Source organism: Phragmites australis, chromosome 11 (assembly GCF_958298935.1).
Source record: "Phragmites australis chromosome 11, lpPhrAust1.1, whole genome shotgun sequence".
NCBI lineage: Eukaryota > Viridiplantae > Streptophyta > Magnoliopsida > Poales > Poaceae > Phragmites > Phragmites australis.
The window spans coordinates 31,849,954-31,865,225 of NC_084931.1; the positions used below are offsets into that span (position 1 = coordinate 31,849,954).

Genomic DNA, 15,272 nt, shown 5'->3' on the forward strand with positions numbered 1-15,272 from the left:
TAGCACTCCACGCGCATATGTTTAATGTTTCTAGCCAAGCTCTGCAGTTGATTTAAACGGTTTAGAGTATGTATATTCATTGGAGCTAAGGAGAAGGTATGAGAGAGAAATGAGTTAATGCTGATACTAAGTAATATATGTATGAGTGTTAAAGCTGGAACGTATGCCATCGATAATAAAATTTACTATCGATGTTAACTTTATTTTAATAATAAAATTAAATATTTTAAATTACTTTGACCTATAAAGAGACGTTAAGACTATTTCCAACCATATTCCCTTCATTTCGTTCCCTTCCCGATTCCCTTTCCTGTTCTCATTCCTTTTATTTCCTTTTATCTCCAACAGCTTCCCTTCGAGGGAAATCGCGAAGGGAATGGAGAGAGAATCCCGTTCTGAAGAAAATAACCCTGAGAATCTAGTCGTGAAGGAAACCGTGAAGAAAAGTCGTTAAAAATACTGAAAGAACAGAAATCTCTCCACAATGAAAATCTGTCCGTAAAGTGACTCAGAGTTGATGGTAAGAGAGAGACGGTGCTAGCTAAGCACCTCTTAGCACGTACGGAGCTTCCCCGGCTAAGCTCTATGCCTCTACCTAGTGAGAAGAAAAGTCAAACATGCCCTCGGCCTTAAATTGCAATCCCACTGGAAAAATGGAAAGTGACCGGCGCACACGAGCATATAAGCTCATAGAAAAGGAAGAAAACCAAACCATTACAGGCTTTGCAGCCGACTGGGCGGAGAGAGAATCGGACGGGCGCACGGAGGCAGAGCCGCCGCGGAGGATGGCGACACCGATGGCCGGGGAGGGGCCGATCGCGCACGCGGCAATACTGCCGCGCTCTCCTCCTCTCCCGACGGCCGCGGGGGTGTCGGCGGCCGAGGCGCCAGTGCTCATCTTCGTCTACTTCCACAAGGCGATCCGCGCGGAGCTGGAGAGGATGCGCGCCGCGGCGGTGCTGCTCGCGACGGAGCGCGCGGGGGACGTGGCGGCGCTCGAGGCGCGCTGCCGCTTCCTCTTCTCAATCTACAGGCACCACTGCGACGCCGAGGACGCGGTACGGTTTCATGGTGCGACCCGGTGCTGGCTTCGGCTGTTTCTCGTTGCATTGTTGTTTCGCGTTGCTTTGGTAGTGCAATCGGGGTGACTACCAGTGCGCCGATGTTTCAGCTTGCGAAATTGTCGGGATCGGGAGGGGAGGGGTTCAGGGTTGCGGAATTGTAGCGTAGGCTCAGAGGATTTGGCTTGGGTTCGGGTTGAATTGCGGTTGCATCAACATGATCTGAAAATGGATGTAGTTTGCAAGTACAGCGAGTTGATTGTGCGATTTGGTTATTTTCTAGTGCATAGTAAGATGCTGTACGTGTACGGTCCATGTGACTGTAAACAGTTAGCTGCTTTTCTGATATAATTGGCGATTTCCAGGATTTTACTGTCACCGATGCAAACGTCTAGTTGTGTCTTAAACTAAATTGCTAAAACTGATTTATTTCTGACCCTTATATGGTTCCATCTCGGATTACATGTTTCCTAATGCTTGCTAGAGTAGCATAGCCAATGTGATTTGCTGACAATGGAATGTGTTGAATTTGTTTAAATTCCGTCCTGTTAGAAGCTGGATGTTGTAGACCCAACGAAGGATGCTATCCAGAAAGTGAAAAAGTTTCTGCCATTTTTGTTATTTGCAATTACAACTGCTGTTCCTGTCTCATACAGCTATATAGGGAAATGCTGATATGCCGATTGTTTAAATCAGGGACATAATAGCCTTACTGTAGATTCACCACTGACTTAAGCCTATATATTGGCGAAAGATTTTTAAGCCAACTGTTAGCCTATCACGATGTAGAGTGTTTACTGAACATTTGGGTTTATGGTTTTCTATTGATAATTGCAGGTTATCTTTCCAGCACTGGATATTCGAGTGAAAAATGTAGCAGGGACATATTCTCTTGAACACAAAGGGGAAAATGATCTCTTTGCACATCTATTCGCTCTGCTACAGCTAGATGTGCAGAATGATGATGGTATTCGGAGGGAGCTTGCATCCTGTACTGGAGCAATTCAAACGTTTCTAACCCAACATATGTCCAAGGAAGAAGAACAGGTTTTCCTTTCCCTGTTTTCCCTTTGTATGTCTTCCGATGAAATATTGGAAATAAAACTCCAGGCCTTCAGTTTCTCTATTGAGCAGCTGTATGAGATGTGCTGACATGTTCTAGTAGTCTAATAAGGTGTATTTGTGGACCTTTCAGTTACTCTTTGTCACATCTATAATAGTATAGTGTACTCCAATTTGTAGTTCGGATCATTTTAATGAGCAACAGGTAAAATATTGTGAACTTGTGGTAACTTCACAATGATCTCTGTAACACTAGTGGCTGAAGTATAAAAGACGTTTCTCAACAACCCAAGTATGTATTTAACTTGTAATTCTTCACTTGTTTGTTAAGACTTGATTATCTGGATGCCAACTGTGGAGTATCTCTAGAATGTTACTGTTGGTATGCTCACTAATTGTTGTGGTTCCTAGATAAGAGAAAGAACTTGGCATTTTTTGTCTTCCATATGCACTTTCTTGTCCAACACTTTGTCTTTTACTTCAAAGATATGCAATGGTATCACATATAAGACTTGATTTAAGTGATTTTTAACAGCACAGAAAATTGGATGAGAGTAAATATAGATTTACACCAATGAAATGTTTTCTCTTGAATTTTTATTAATGCTACAGAAACCTTTTAGATCACGTACTCGATCACAATTCTTCGCCTGGTGGTATTTAGTTTTAAAACATATCTGAATTATGCAATTATTCAGTATTTCAGTGTCCTGTATTTTGATCACCTATTTTTCCTTCCAGCATAGGGCATCTAACGTTGGTGTCTAATCTTCTGAGAATTTTGCAGGTCTTCCCATTGCTCATCAAGAAGTTTTCACACGAAGAGCAAGCTGGTTTAGTTTGGCAGTTCTTATGCAGCATCCCTGTAAATATGATGGCAGAGTTCCTTCCATGGCTTTCAGCTTCTGTTTCACCTGATGAGAACCAAGATATTCTTGACTGCCTACGTAAAATAGTTCCTGAAGAGAAACTTCTCCAAGAGGTCCTTGTGATCATGACATCATGCATATTACCTTTCTATTAACAAAGTTATTGTTGTTTTTACTTAATGTAGTTTTTTACTTTGTGAAGATTATATTCTCATGGATTGAAGGTAAATCATTCAGAACAATAACACAAGATTTCTGCAGTCCTTGTTCAAAAAGCAGTTTCAGATATGAGTGTAGCTCTGATCAATCAGATAAGCATGTATGCTCACTTGAGCATTCTAAAGTTGGAAAGAGGAAGTGCTCAGAATCTAGTCATAGTCAGCTTGCCGTGCATCCAATTGATGAGATTCTGTATTGGCACAATGCTATTCGGAGCGAACTCAGTGATATAGCAGAAGAGACAAGGAGGATCCAGCAGTCTGGATTTTTCTCTGGCATATCAGCCTTTAATACGAGGCTGCAATTTATTGCAGATGTGTGCATTTTCCACAGGTATGAGACTTTGAATCTACTCATGTGCATCTTTGTTTCAAAAGCCTGTTGTGTAACCAATTCCTCTTATTCTTTTTTTTTTTGTGAATAATTCCTCTTATTCGATATGCTACATGGCAAATTGACAGTCAATGAAATTTTATTTCTGTTGTTACACTTATTGTTCAGCTGCACATTACATTACTTACACGGAATGTGACAACACATTGCTTAATGTTCTGGCACTTTAGACACTACAGATGTCAATAACAGTGAAGGTGTGAACATACTAGCCACATGTTAGAATATGTTCTTTGTTTGCTTCTTCTTAGAATATAGATGCTTATTTAGGTCAAAGCGCTTGATGTGTAAGATCTAAAATGTTTTTTGCGTTCTTAAGTGAAGTGAATTATATCGGTTCCTTAGTTTCATCAGTCGCATTTTCTTGGTCTGCAGTATTGCCGAGGATCAAGTTATATTCCCTGCAGTGGATGGTGAATTGTCCTTTGTGCAGGAGCATGCTGAAGAAGAGCGACGGTTTAATAAATTTAGATGTTTAATTGAACAAGTTCAAAAAGCAGGAGCCAGATCAACTGCAGTGGATTTTTACTCTGAGTTATGTGCACAAGCTGACCAGATAATGCAGAAAATCGAGAGACACTTCAATGATGAGGAAACAAAGGTTAGTTTAGTATCAAAGAAGCTGGAACTACTGTCCTATCTGTCAGAGTTTTAACCCTATTTGACCGACAGATTCTCCTCTCTTGTTTACCTTGTTACCTAGGTACTTCCTGAAGCTAGAATAAATTTCTCACCTGAGAAACAAAGGGAACTTTTATATAGGAGTCTATGTGTCATGCCATTGAAGCTACTGGAACGTGTTTTACCATGGTTCACAGCCAAGCTGAGGGATGAAGATGCGGTGTCTTTTCTTCAGAATATGCGATTGGCAGGTTATCTTCATTTACTTTCCTATTGCTCTCTTGGATAATACAATAGCTTTGCACAACCCTTCCAAATTTTTTATATTTACTAAAAATGCATGGCACAGCTCCTTCCTCTGAAACTGCATTGGTCACCCTTCTCTCCGGCTGGGCATGCAAAGGTCGTTTGGAGGACACATCCAACCCTGGAAAGTTTATATGCTTGACATCAGGAGCAATGAGCCCCGCATTGGATGGAAATGAGTTCAAAAAATGTTTGTCATTCTGTCCATGTTCTATAGGTTACAATGGAGATTTTTCTAGGCCAGTCAAGCGAGCAAGTCGTGCAGAATCTAGTACCAATATTAACAGAAATCACTGCTTGCAAAGTGCTGACATTGAAGAATCTCCATGCAACAACAGACCCTGTTGCATTCCCAGGTTAAGAGTAGAAAGTAGCTACCTCTGTGTTAATTCATTTGCCTCTACAAAGTCCTTCCGCTCTCTGCCTTACAACTATTCTGCACCTTCATTATATTCAAGCCTTTTTTCATGGGAGACAGATGCATCGTTTTCTGGCCCAGATAACATTTCTAGGCCGATTGACACCATATTCAAGTTTCATAAGGCAATTCGCAAGGATTTAGAGTTTTTAGATGTTGAGTCTGGAAAGCTTATCGATGAGAATGAATCTTGCCTTCGCCAATTCATTGGAAGGTTTCATTTACTGTGGGGTCTTTATAGAGCGCACAGCAATGCTGAAGATGAGACTGTATTTCCTGCTCTTGAATCGAAGGAGACATTGCACAATGTCAGCCACTCATACACTCTTGATCACAAGCAGGAAGAAGAATTGTTTCAAGATATATCCACTGTCCTATCTGAGATTTCACAACTACATGATGCTTTGGGCCAACCCCTTGATGTTGAAGCTGTCAGAAAGCGTAATGAACTTTTGACACAGCTTCAAGGATTGTGCAAGTCTATTCGGGTCACCTTGTCTAATCACGTTCACAGAGAAGAACTTGAGTTGTGGCCATTGTTTGATAAACATTTTTCTGTAGAGGAGCAGGATAAGATTATTGGTCGTATAATAGGAACAACAGGTGCTGAGGTTCTGCAGTCAATGTTACCTTGGGTTACATCGGCACTTAGCCTTGAGGAACAGAACAAAATGCTGGATACATGGAAGCAAGCGACTAAGAATACAATGTTCGATGAATGGCTAAATGAATGGTGGAAGGGACCTTTAACTTCATCAGACCCATCAGGCAAGGCTGCTCCTCCAGAAGGTCTGTTCAATTGGTTTCACTCTCCAAAATGGTGGAAGGGACTTCTGTGTCACTGAGTTTTTTTTTTTTTTTTTTTTTTTTTTTGCTTTGGCCTTGTAGAAAGTCATTTTCAGGAGAATCTTGAACAGTGCGACCAGATGTTTAGGCCTGGCTGGAAGGACATCTTCCGAATGAATCAGAGTGAGCTCGAGGCTGAGATACGAAAGGTATCTCGAGATTCTACACTAGATCCAAGGAGGAAGGCCTATCTGATCCAAAATCTCATGACCAGGTTTGTAATATAAAAATACAGTAAATAAGTTAAGTGGGTTTCCCTACTACTTCCCCTAAAAGTAAAGTAATTAAGTTGATATGGCTATTGTCTATTTCTAATTTTGTAAATTTTAGCCGCTGGATAGCTGCTCAGCAGAAATCACAACCAAGTGCAGAAGATCATAACAGATGTACAGGAATACCTGGATGTGTTCCTTCATATCGAGATCCAGAGAAACAAATATTTGGTTGTGAGCACTACAAACGAAACTGCAAGCTTGTTGCTGTATGCTGCAATAAGCTATTCACATGCAGATTCTGCCATGATAAAGCTAGTGACCATACAATGGAAAGGTAACCTCACTTCAACCACTCACCTCAATGTCTTTTACACTTTTACTTCTGAGGGATTCTTCTGTGCCTCTGAATTAGTAAAATTTCAAGGATTACCCCCCCCCCCCCCCCTTTTCCATCATTCAACTAAAAACAACAAATAAGCACTCACTTATTACATGGAAATAGTTGTTTATAGTTCTGCTATGGGCTTGCACTTCCCTTGTGAGCTGAACTTATTCCCTCATTAAACATTCCAGTTGTACCTTTTATTTTCTTTGAAGCAGCTTGGTTCTTAGTATATCAACTAGGCTTAATAAGGATACATACATACTTGTGTACTTAATAATGATGTGCATGCTATATGATGTGCTGATTGTTAGAACTTAAGAAATCTGTTATGAGGTAAAAAGCTAAAATACTTAGCTTACTGTGTGGAGCTGTTATTTGTAGGAAAGCAACGGTGGAGATGATGTGCATGCTATGCCTGAATGTTCAACCAGTTGGTCCAACTTGCCAAACTCCTTCTTGCAATGGGCTATCTATGGCAAAGTATTATTGTAGCATATGCAAGTTTTTTGACGATGAAAGGTAATACTGTGCAGATCAAGATTTTAGTTTCTGTTGCAGTATGTAAGGTTAGGTACATTTCTCCGCCAGGTGGCTCAATTTTGGCCACTTTTCTTTGGAACAATACTGCTTCCCTTTCTTGGCACTGAATATACGGATGTTGATTTTAATATCCTCTTATTGTTGTATTCTATTTATGAACAGTAAAAATGCCGTGTGCTATTTTCTTTTCTAATTTCAGCTTCATGCAAAAGTTCAAACCACTACAGTGTAAGTTGTGAGAACTTTTCATGTTATGTGCCTCATTTAGTTAATGAACTGCATTGCAGTACTTAGAATTATTCTTAGTTGATGTGGTCCATTGATATTATGGTAACAATAGGAATAGTGGATACAAGGGGTAGGGTAGGGCAGATCACCCTTTAATCCTGTGCTTCTCCCATAGACTAGAGGCTCTCATCGATGCCAAGGGCAGATCGCCCTCTAATCGTCGGGTTTCTCCTGCCGAGAAGAGGCTTTGATCTAACCATCTAGGCAAAAACCCTTTTCTGAGTTCTTCTTGCTTGATTCCCCTCTAACAAGGACTGGGCTATGAGGTGCCATCTAGCTAACTTAGCAAAGTAGGAAATAGACAATCACCTAGGATTCTCTAACCTTAGAAAGCGATTTTTTTTGGCTTTCTAGGCCGAAGACAAAGGTTTATAGGAGAACAACAGCGACGGATTGATGTGAGGCGGCGGAAATCGAAGGAGGGTGATGATCTGCTGGAAGGAAACGGCTTTGATACTGAATATTATGGTAACGAAAGGAACAGTTGATACAAGAGATAGGGTAGGATAGATCGCCCTCTAATCTTGGGCTTCTCCGATAGACCAGAGGAGGCTCTGGTCGATACCAAGGACAGATCGCCCTCTAATCGTTGAGCTCCTCCCGCAGAGAAGAGACTCTAATCTAACCATCTAGGCAAAAGCCCGTTTCTGAATTCTTCTTGCTTGATTCCCCTCTAACAAGGACTAAGCTACCTTTATACGAGAGGTGCCATCTAGCTAACTTAGGAAACTAGGAAATAGACAATCACCTAGGATTCTCTAACCTTACCTAATACTAACTAACTAGATAACTTGCCTAAACTAACTTGACTCTTTCCATAACATAGATAACTTGCCTAAACTAACTTGAATCTTTCCATAACACTTTCCATAACAATCTATGCACTATTTTAGACACTCTTAATTTTGGGTTGTTTTTCAGGAGTGTCTATCATTGTCCTTTTTGTAATTTGTGTCGTCTTGGGAACGGATTGGGTGCTGATTTCTTCCATTGCATGAAGTGCAACTGTTGCCTTGGCATGAAATTGATAGAACATAAATGCCGAGAAAAGATGCTAGAGATGAATTGTCCAATCTGCTGCGACTTCCTATTTACATCAAGTGCAGCAGTTAAAGGTCTTCCTTGTGGCCATTTCATGCATTCAGCTTGCTTTCAGGTACGATAATCTGATAGTATTCTGATGTAGATGTAGTACTATGGCGGGGGTAAGTGCTGTTCTGACAGATTCAATTTCAGGCATATACTTGTACTCACTACACTTGTCCAATCTGCTCCAAATCTTTGGGTGATATGACGGTAATCCTTGGGAGTTATTTTGCATTTACCATTTTGGTTTGCTCTGCCACTGATAGCTCGTAGGAATATTCTTCTAATGCTCTCTTTTCCAAAGTAATCTGAGGGATGCCTAAGAATCATATGGGCTCGAAGTGTTTCATTTTGGAAGAAAAGAAAAGAAGAGAAGGGTCACGAAACAGACTTTGATATATCATAAGCTGGTCTGACAAGTTACAGGCTATGCTCTCCAAGTTGCTGTTCCATATGCAGAAACCACTGTTTCTTCTTTTGCATTCGAAGTAGCAGCAGCTAGCCAGCTTAGACAACCTTAAGAGTCTTCCTTTGGACCTCAGGAGTAAATTCCGTAGTGTTTTCTCTCGCTGCGTCTGTCTGATGTGCATATCGAATGGTCTATCAGTATCTTTTCTGGACGTCTTATTCTGCTCACAGATTTTTATGCATGATTTATGTTGTACAGTCCTTTCTCCAGTTCAGTAAAGCAACTGATGCAATCTTTGATTTTCTCTGAAGGTGTATTTTGGCATGCTTGATGGTTTGCTGGCTGCAGAACAGCTTCCTGAGGAATACCGGGACCGTTGTCAGGTACACCATTCTCCTATTCCCACTTTCGTTCTTTCGTACGGCTAAAGTATATTTACCATTGCGTTGCGTGATTGTCCCAGGACATACTTTGTAACGACTGTGAGAGAAAAGGTAGATCTCGTTTCCATTGGCTGTACCACAAATGTGGCTTCTGTGGTTCGTATAACACCAGAGTCATCAAGACTGACACGGCAGAGTGTTCTACATCAAATTAACCAGGCGAGATTTATTTGCTCGTCTTTTTGTGCGATTCATTGTTGTAAATATATTTATGTCAACGAGAGGGAAACCTTGTGTTCGTAGCTTTGATAAATAAGTCATTCATTTCATAGCCAGATTGGCCTGGGACACTTCCGGGTTGCAGGCTATGCACCGTCGCGCACTCACGCTGGATCGCCACTCGCTCCGCTTGGTTTGGCGTGGGGCACTGCTGGAGTGCCGGTTCGCAAGTCGCAACCTAAGCGTCGAGTAGTGCACCCGTGCCGTGCAGTTCCTACGAGGATGAGACGGCGAGGGCTGCGGGACGCGACCATGGCGAGACTAGCCAAACCGAATCAGCCCAGCCAGGCGTCTCGGACGCTGGATCGGCAATTCGGCATGGACCCTGGCGCTCGCGGCGGAGGGAGATGCAAACAGACAGGCCCACGAGTACGACCCGGCCAGCTGTTTGTTCTCCCCCATCTGTCGTTTGAAGCTGTAGGAACAGTGCCGGGAAAGGCAACTTTACACGACATGGACACAGATTTATCTTGTCTATTCATCCCTCATATAAAATAGACTTATTTTTTATCTAATATTCTTCCATCTATTAATTCTCTCACCTATCTTATAATTTACCTATCTCAATGTTCAAAGCCTAGTACTCGCAACAGTGCCCCGCCTTCCTGGTGTTGATCTCTATCTGGTAAGCGGGGCACGGCCGCCTCTGCAAGTCCGGCTTAATTACCGGCGAACCTCCTCACTCCCGGTCAACCCCAAACCCAAGGCCCCAACCACTTACCACTACCTCCTTCGCCGGCCGCCGTCGTGAGCTTGGTTGGCATGCACGCACTGCTTTCTAACGATAACGGGTTCTCCTCTGGAGGCGTTGGCTTTGCAAACGTTGCGGCAGGCAAACAGGAAAAGTATTACACAGCAAAATAGAACTCTAGGAGTCATATAAGTACTAGGGAGTCACAAACGCTTTGACATGTCTAGCCCGATTTCGTTTACTAGCTCCTGGACCAAATCCTGTTCGATCTGGGCTCCAATCTGAAACGCTTCGAGCATGAAATTCATGCCAGCCTCAACCGCGTGCTCGACGTCGCTCACAGCCAGATCATCCAAGCCCCTCCCAGCCATGTCACTGCACCTTGCAATTTCCTTCTTGACCTCGGCAGCCAGCCTTTCCTCGGTGCAGATCAGAGCAATCTTTGAGAATGACCGGTAACCCGAGCCGCTAAGCTGAACACACATCGAGTCCAGGCACTCCAGAACAAAATCGAGTGCTAGGTTTCTTAGTGGGGTCGCTTCTGTCCCCTTGATGGTGTTGAAATCCTGCTTGGCGCTTGTCGTCAAGGTGGCAAGAGCAGACTCAATTGTCTGGCGAAGGAATGTCTTGGATGATCCTTTCGATTTACGTCGACTAGATGAGCAAACGTGTGTTAGCAGCAGTTCGACAGTTGTTCTAACCTCACCAGGTGTCAGCTTGCTGCCTTGGACTGCCGGTTCAAACGGTTGAGCACCATGCTGGCCAAAATTAGGTTCAGAACACCTGGAACTTCTCTCGGTAGTTACATCTTGCATGCTAGCTGCTGCGGTACATGTCTCCATTGGATGGCTGTCAGTGAAGGCAGCTTCTGTTGGCAATTGTTGAAGACACGAAATTGTCAGCACACACATCTCTCGGGATGTTGCATGTTATAACATAATAGCACATACAAGGTAAGGTAACCGCATGTTCAGTGTTCGTTAGTGAAAGCTTTTGCTGATTGACCAAAATTATAAAAACGGAGGGAAGAAATAAACTAGTTATAAACAACATAGATTGCTTTCAGTTCAGTGCACTAAAAAGGTTGTTTCCTTACCTGCAGCGCTGAGTGGAATACCAGAAATGAAGGCATCATCTGCATATGTAGAATGAAGAATAGATGTAGGGCTTCGCTTATTGCTGCCTCTGGATATAGATGGAGATGGATGAGTACCTTTTGCATCAGCCTGCAGATGGTAGCGAGCAAGGAATTTCTGTCAGACAAAAAATCTAGTGTGGTTTTCATGAGAAATATCTCATTATTATGCCATGTTTGAGAACAAGAAAGAACAAAATTACTGACCTCATGCTTTCTATGAGCTTCACGCAACTGGACCGCTTTATAAGGGTCTCTGAAGCCATCAATCACACTATCATCTGAGTTGCACTGCCTTAGAAGTTCATCGCTTAAAGATTCTTCTGTAACAGGGACAGCACTTATCTTTTCAAACAAAGAAGAGGCTGCTCTACCACCAGAAATATATCTATTTTTCGACTCATCTTGGTTAAAGAAAACAGATTCTGCAGTCTCCAGGCATGATGTGCCTTGTAAAACTTCCCTGAAAACTACTTCTCTTTGAGGAGACATATTTTGACAATCTCTACGAGGGTGTCTTTTAGAGCAAGTACCGACTGGAGATCCCTGAACAGCACTACCTGTTCCTGTAGCATTATCACCAGGCAAAGAAGTAGGGGCAATCTTTATTGGTGAACTGAAAGTGAAAGAAATGATGTCTGATTTCTTGTTACACCTTGAAATATTGCGTGGCACTGCCTGTCTCTGCAAACCACTCCTTGCATAGTTTGGACTGGCAGACTTCGGTTTCTCACTGACTAACCCTGCGCCTTTTGCAATTATCATGTCTTTCTCCATAGCTTTTGGTGTTGCAGTCTTTAGCTTCAGTTTGTTAGAGTTATCACTATGCAGGCTACTGGTTTGACGACCTTTTGTGCTCATGTTCTTGTTCTCTGCACTAGTATGTGACTCACCAAATCTATCCATTACCTTTCTTTTTGACCTCAAAGATGTACTGCCAGTCATCCTTTTGTTCAGAGAAACAAAGTCTTGGGCTGTGTTTGTTGGATTTCGCTCCCCACTTCTATGTTTATGCCTTTGGACAATGTATCCTGGATCTGCCGCTCGACAAGCTACAGGCAGTGCATTCTGCTTCAGGTTGTTTTGCTTGAGAGGGCCACAAGGAACACTCCCCCGGGATATGTTCCTCAGCTGATTTTTTCGGACATCTTGATTTGTAACAGCAATACGATTGGTGTCCCCCTGAACACTGTCCCCAAATCCAGCCTTCTTGCTCGAGCTAACGAGCAAACATTTACCATTTCTCTCAGGCTGCATTTGACATGATACATTCTTGTCTGACCTAACCGAAATACCCCTGCTACTATCTTCTTCAGTCCATTGATTAGAAGTAGAATTGTGCAGAGAGGTAACTCCTATGTTGTGAGCACCTACTCCTGGTGCATCAATATCACACGTTTCTCTTAAGAACTGGTCAGATAAGTTATGTACGACAGCAGCAGCACCGGGCGCGTCATCAACACCGTCGCATGAATACTCCAAATATGCATGTCGCCGAGAGAGACGGCGATTCCTGGACTGCAAACCAGGTTCGAGAACCTTTGCTGCTGCTTCAATCAACCTAGCCTTGTTCCTGTTGGACAGTGACCTTGGGCTCTTAACAGGTGAAGCTACCTTGTGTGCATGCCTTCGTGGCCACAACGACCGTGTATCTGGAGAATTGAACTGAATTGCACTTTCATGCCGCCGATCGTCTGTGAACTGCCCTGTCTTCTGCTGCTTCTGAGGTGATGTGTATATGCTCTGAGATGTACCGGACCAATTTGGAGGGCCTGAATTCCGGTGATCACCAGGCTCAGAGGAATCTGTGGCTTTGGTCGGCCGTTGATGGCTCACAGCCGGCATCGAGCTGAGACCCATCAGCCGGGCTACCACTCCTGGAGTACACATTTCATTCTCACTGCAGTTTCTTTCTTGGCCTGGCTGTGGGTAGCGACTGGTGCCATTGCCTTCACTTTTGCTTCTGGAGTAATCTGCAGAATCAAGCTGAAGGAAAAGAACATGAAAGAGTTAGAACTATTGGAAAAATAAACGGTAAATGGCTTGGGGGAAGGAGGGTTTCACTTTTCAGGCAAGGGCCCAAAATACCGTGATCAGCTCATCACAATTTCAGAACCAAAACTCCGAAGCAAAATTGCAGTTTGACCCCCAAAAAACTCTGATGCCGAAAAGGGAAAAGAAGGGAGGAAATTGTACCGTACCAAAAGGGGCCGCGTCTTGGCCGCCGACGTCTTCTCGCCGCCGCCCGGCGGTCTCCCAGGCGAGAACTTCTGCGCGCGCACTAAAACACCGAAGACACAAAAGCTAACGAATAGCGGCAGATTTGCACAATTCCGTGAATAAAAGGGAACATGACTGGCGCAGAGCAAGAACAATGTAGCTTCTTTGCAATCTCACCTTGGGGAAGCATTTTGCTCTTCTTGGAGGACGAGGAGAAGAGCTTCCTCTTGGCGAACATCTGGAACAGCGCCGCCACGCACGACGGCGCCGGCTTCTGCCGCTCGGCGATCGCCAGGCTGTTGCCGCCGGCGCTCGGCGCGGAGGCGCTGCCGCTGCCGTTCTTCATTTCTTCACGCCCACAAGAAAATTTCAAATTCAACTCTCTCCAAGACTTGTAACGCAATGCATGCCCTCCTTTTGAATCTTGAATGCTTCTCTCTCGCACATACTTACGAAACTCAAAATAAATGCAAGAAAAAAAGAATCTTGAACCAGTGGCTGCCAATTCTGCTCTCCTAAAGAATTAATTGCTACCTCCGGTTCTTCTTGACTCGGTGAATCTTGAAGGGATCACTAAATGCCCAATAGATCATGCCTTGGTCACATCCCATGAACTCATGCTCAAGATATGACTACTGAACTGTGATTCCTCTTGAAGTCTTGTGAGCCCTTTGTAAACTAAATTCTATATCAGACAAAGAAAAACTGGTGAAGTGATCCAGAGCAAGACAAGTGTTAGAATCGGGCGATTGGAGAGGTGAGGAGGGGGGCCTATAGATGAAAAGAGAGAGGAAAGGAGGCTTTTGGGGTGTTACTTTGCACTATTCGCTGTTACAGATAGGAAGCGACATCTCAAGAGAGACTGTTTTTGTTTCTCTTTTTTTTAGGGGAAAATTGCTTGTTTCTCTCTCTTTTTTGGGGAAAAATTGCTTGTTTCTCTCTTTTTTTTGGCAAAAAATTTGTTTGTTTCTTTGTGTGTGACTCTGCGAGTGTGATGTGTGGCCAGTGTAGGTGACTGGCTCTGTCAGCGGCGAACCTTTCTGTGCTGGTTTCTCTCGTTTTTGTTCGTTTGCTTCCCGGTCTCGCTGCATTTCTTTTTTTTTCTTTTTTTGGCGGTTCTGTTGAAATTTTGGACTGGTCTAATCCTGATCCAAACTCCAAAGTTGTTCATGTCCTATGCAACTGCAGTTTCAGAGTAAAAAAACGTGCTCTAGATGAATTCGAGCGAAATGTTACTATCTTTTCCATAAACTTGAGTGGAATCTAAGGAAGAAATGAAAAGTGAAACGTTGCTTGTACTGCTGAATAGCATCAGTGCCATTGAGATGGTAACATTGTACTCGCCACAAGAAGTTCCATACTCCCATCTTGTGACAATCAGAGTGACTGTTCAATTGTTTCAGACACATACAGTGCTGGTGTATCTAATTGGCCGTAGGCTGTGTCCAACTGAAGAGTGAGGTCAAAGTAAAGACAAGGTTGCTGCTGCTGCATACGGACAGGTCAAGTAACTGAACTAGAAAGGCCATCTGCTCTTCAATTTACTGCTCAAGATAACGGTAGCGCCAGTGTCTTATGTTTGCTCCTTTTGTCAACTACTCTGCTAGGAAGTTTGAACAGGATGGCGCATATGACAAGACGTTGGATTGAAATTTAAACTTTTCAAAGGCCTAGTGTCGTAGTGGCAGATTAAAATGACATACCTTCAGACAACAATGACGAAGCGAACATTTTTTTAGTCATGAGACGGCTAGCCTTGAGTGCTGAACCGCAGCAAAACAAGGGTACATCAAGTCTGCAGATGTGCAAAGATTCCAGGTCGCTAGGTCAAATGCGTGTGATAACG

At 43.2% G+C, this 15,272-nt stretch overlaps 2 protein-coding genes across 3 annotated transcripts; one reads left to right on the forward strand and one right to left on the reverse strand.

The window, feature by feature from the left end:
- Positions 1 to 703: 703 nt before the first annotated feature.
- On the forward strand, positions 704 to 9,436 carry LOC133884794 (zinc finger protein BRUTUS-like). Of its 2 annotated transcripts, none has more exons than XM_062324352.1 (14): positions 704 to 1,058; positions 1,899 to 2,108; positions 2,911 to 3,105; positions 3,195 to 3,544; positions 3,980 to 4,205; positions 4,308 to 4,476; positions 4,575 to 5,738; positions 5,838 to 6,009; positions 6,126 to 6,344; positions 6,777 to 6,914; positions 8,145 to 8,379; positions 8,460 to 8,519; positions 9,030 to 9,101; positions 9,182 to 9,436. In XM_062324352.1, the coding sequence occupies exons 1-14, from the start codon at positions 786 to 788 to the stop codon at positions 9,314 to 9,316; spliced, it is 3,618 nt and encodes a 1,205-aa protein (XP_062180336.1). In that variant the 5' UTR covers positions 704 to 785; the 3' UTR covers positions 9,317 to 9,436. The 2 variants fall into 2 exon arrangements, with proteins under 2 accessions (XP_062180336.1, XP_062180337.1); XM_062324353.1 differs by having other exon boundaries at positions 941 to 1,071.
- A 775-nt stretch (positions 9,437 to 10,211) lies between these two features.
- Positions 10,212 to 14,286, reverse strand: LOC133884795 (uncharacterized). Its single transcript, XM_062324354.1, has 5 exons — positions 13,604 to 14,286; positions 13,408 to 13,487; positions 11,414 to 13,192; positions 11,168 to 11,297; positions 10,212 to 10,939 (listed from the first exon to the last, which is right to left on the reverse strand). Exons 1-5 carry the CDS (start codon positions 13,770 to 13,772, stop codon positions 10,275 to 10,277), a joined length of 2,823 nt encoding a protein of 940 aa, XP_062180338.1. The 5' UTR covers positions 13,773 to 14,286; the 3' UTR covers positions 10,212 to 10,274.
- Between the last annotated feature and the right edge of the window lie 986 nt (positions 14,287 to 15,272).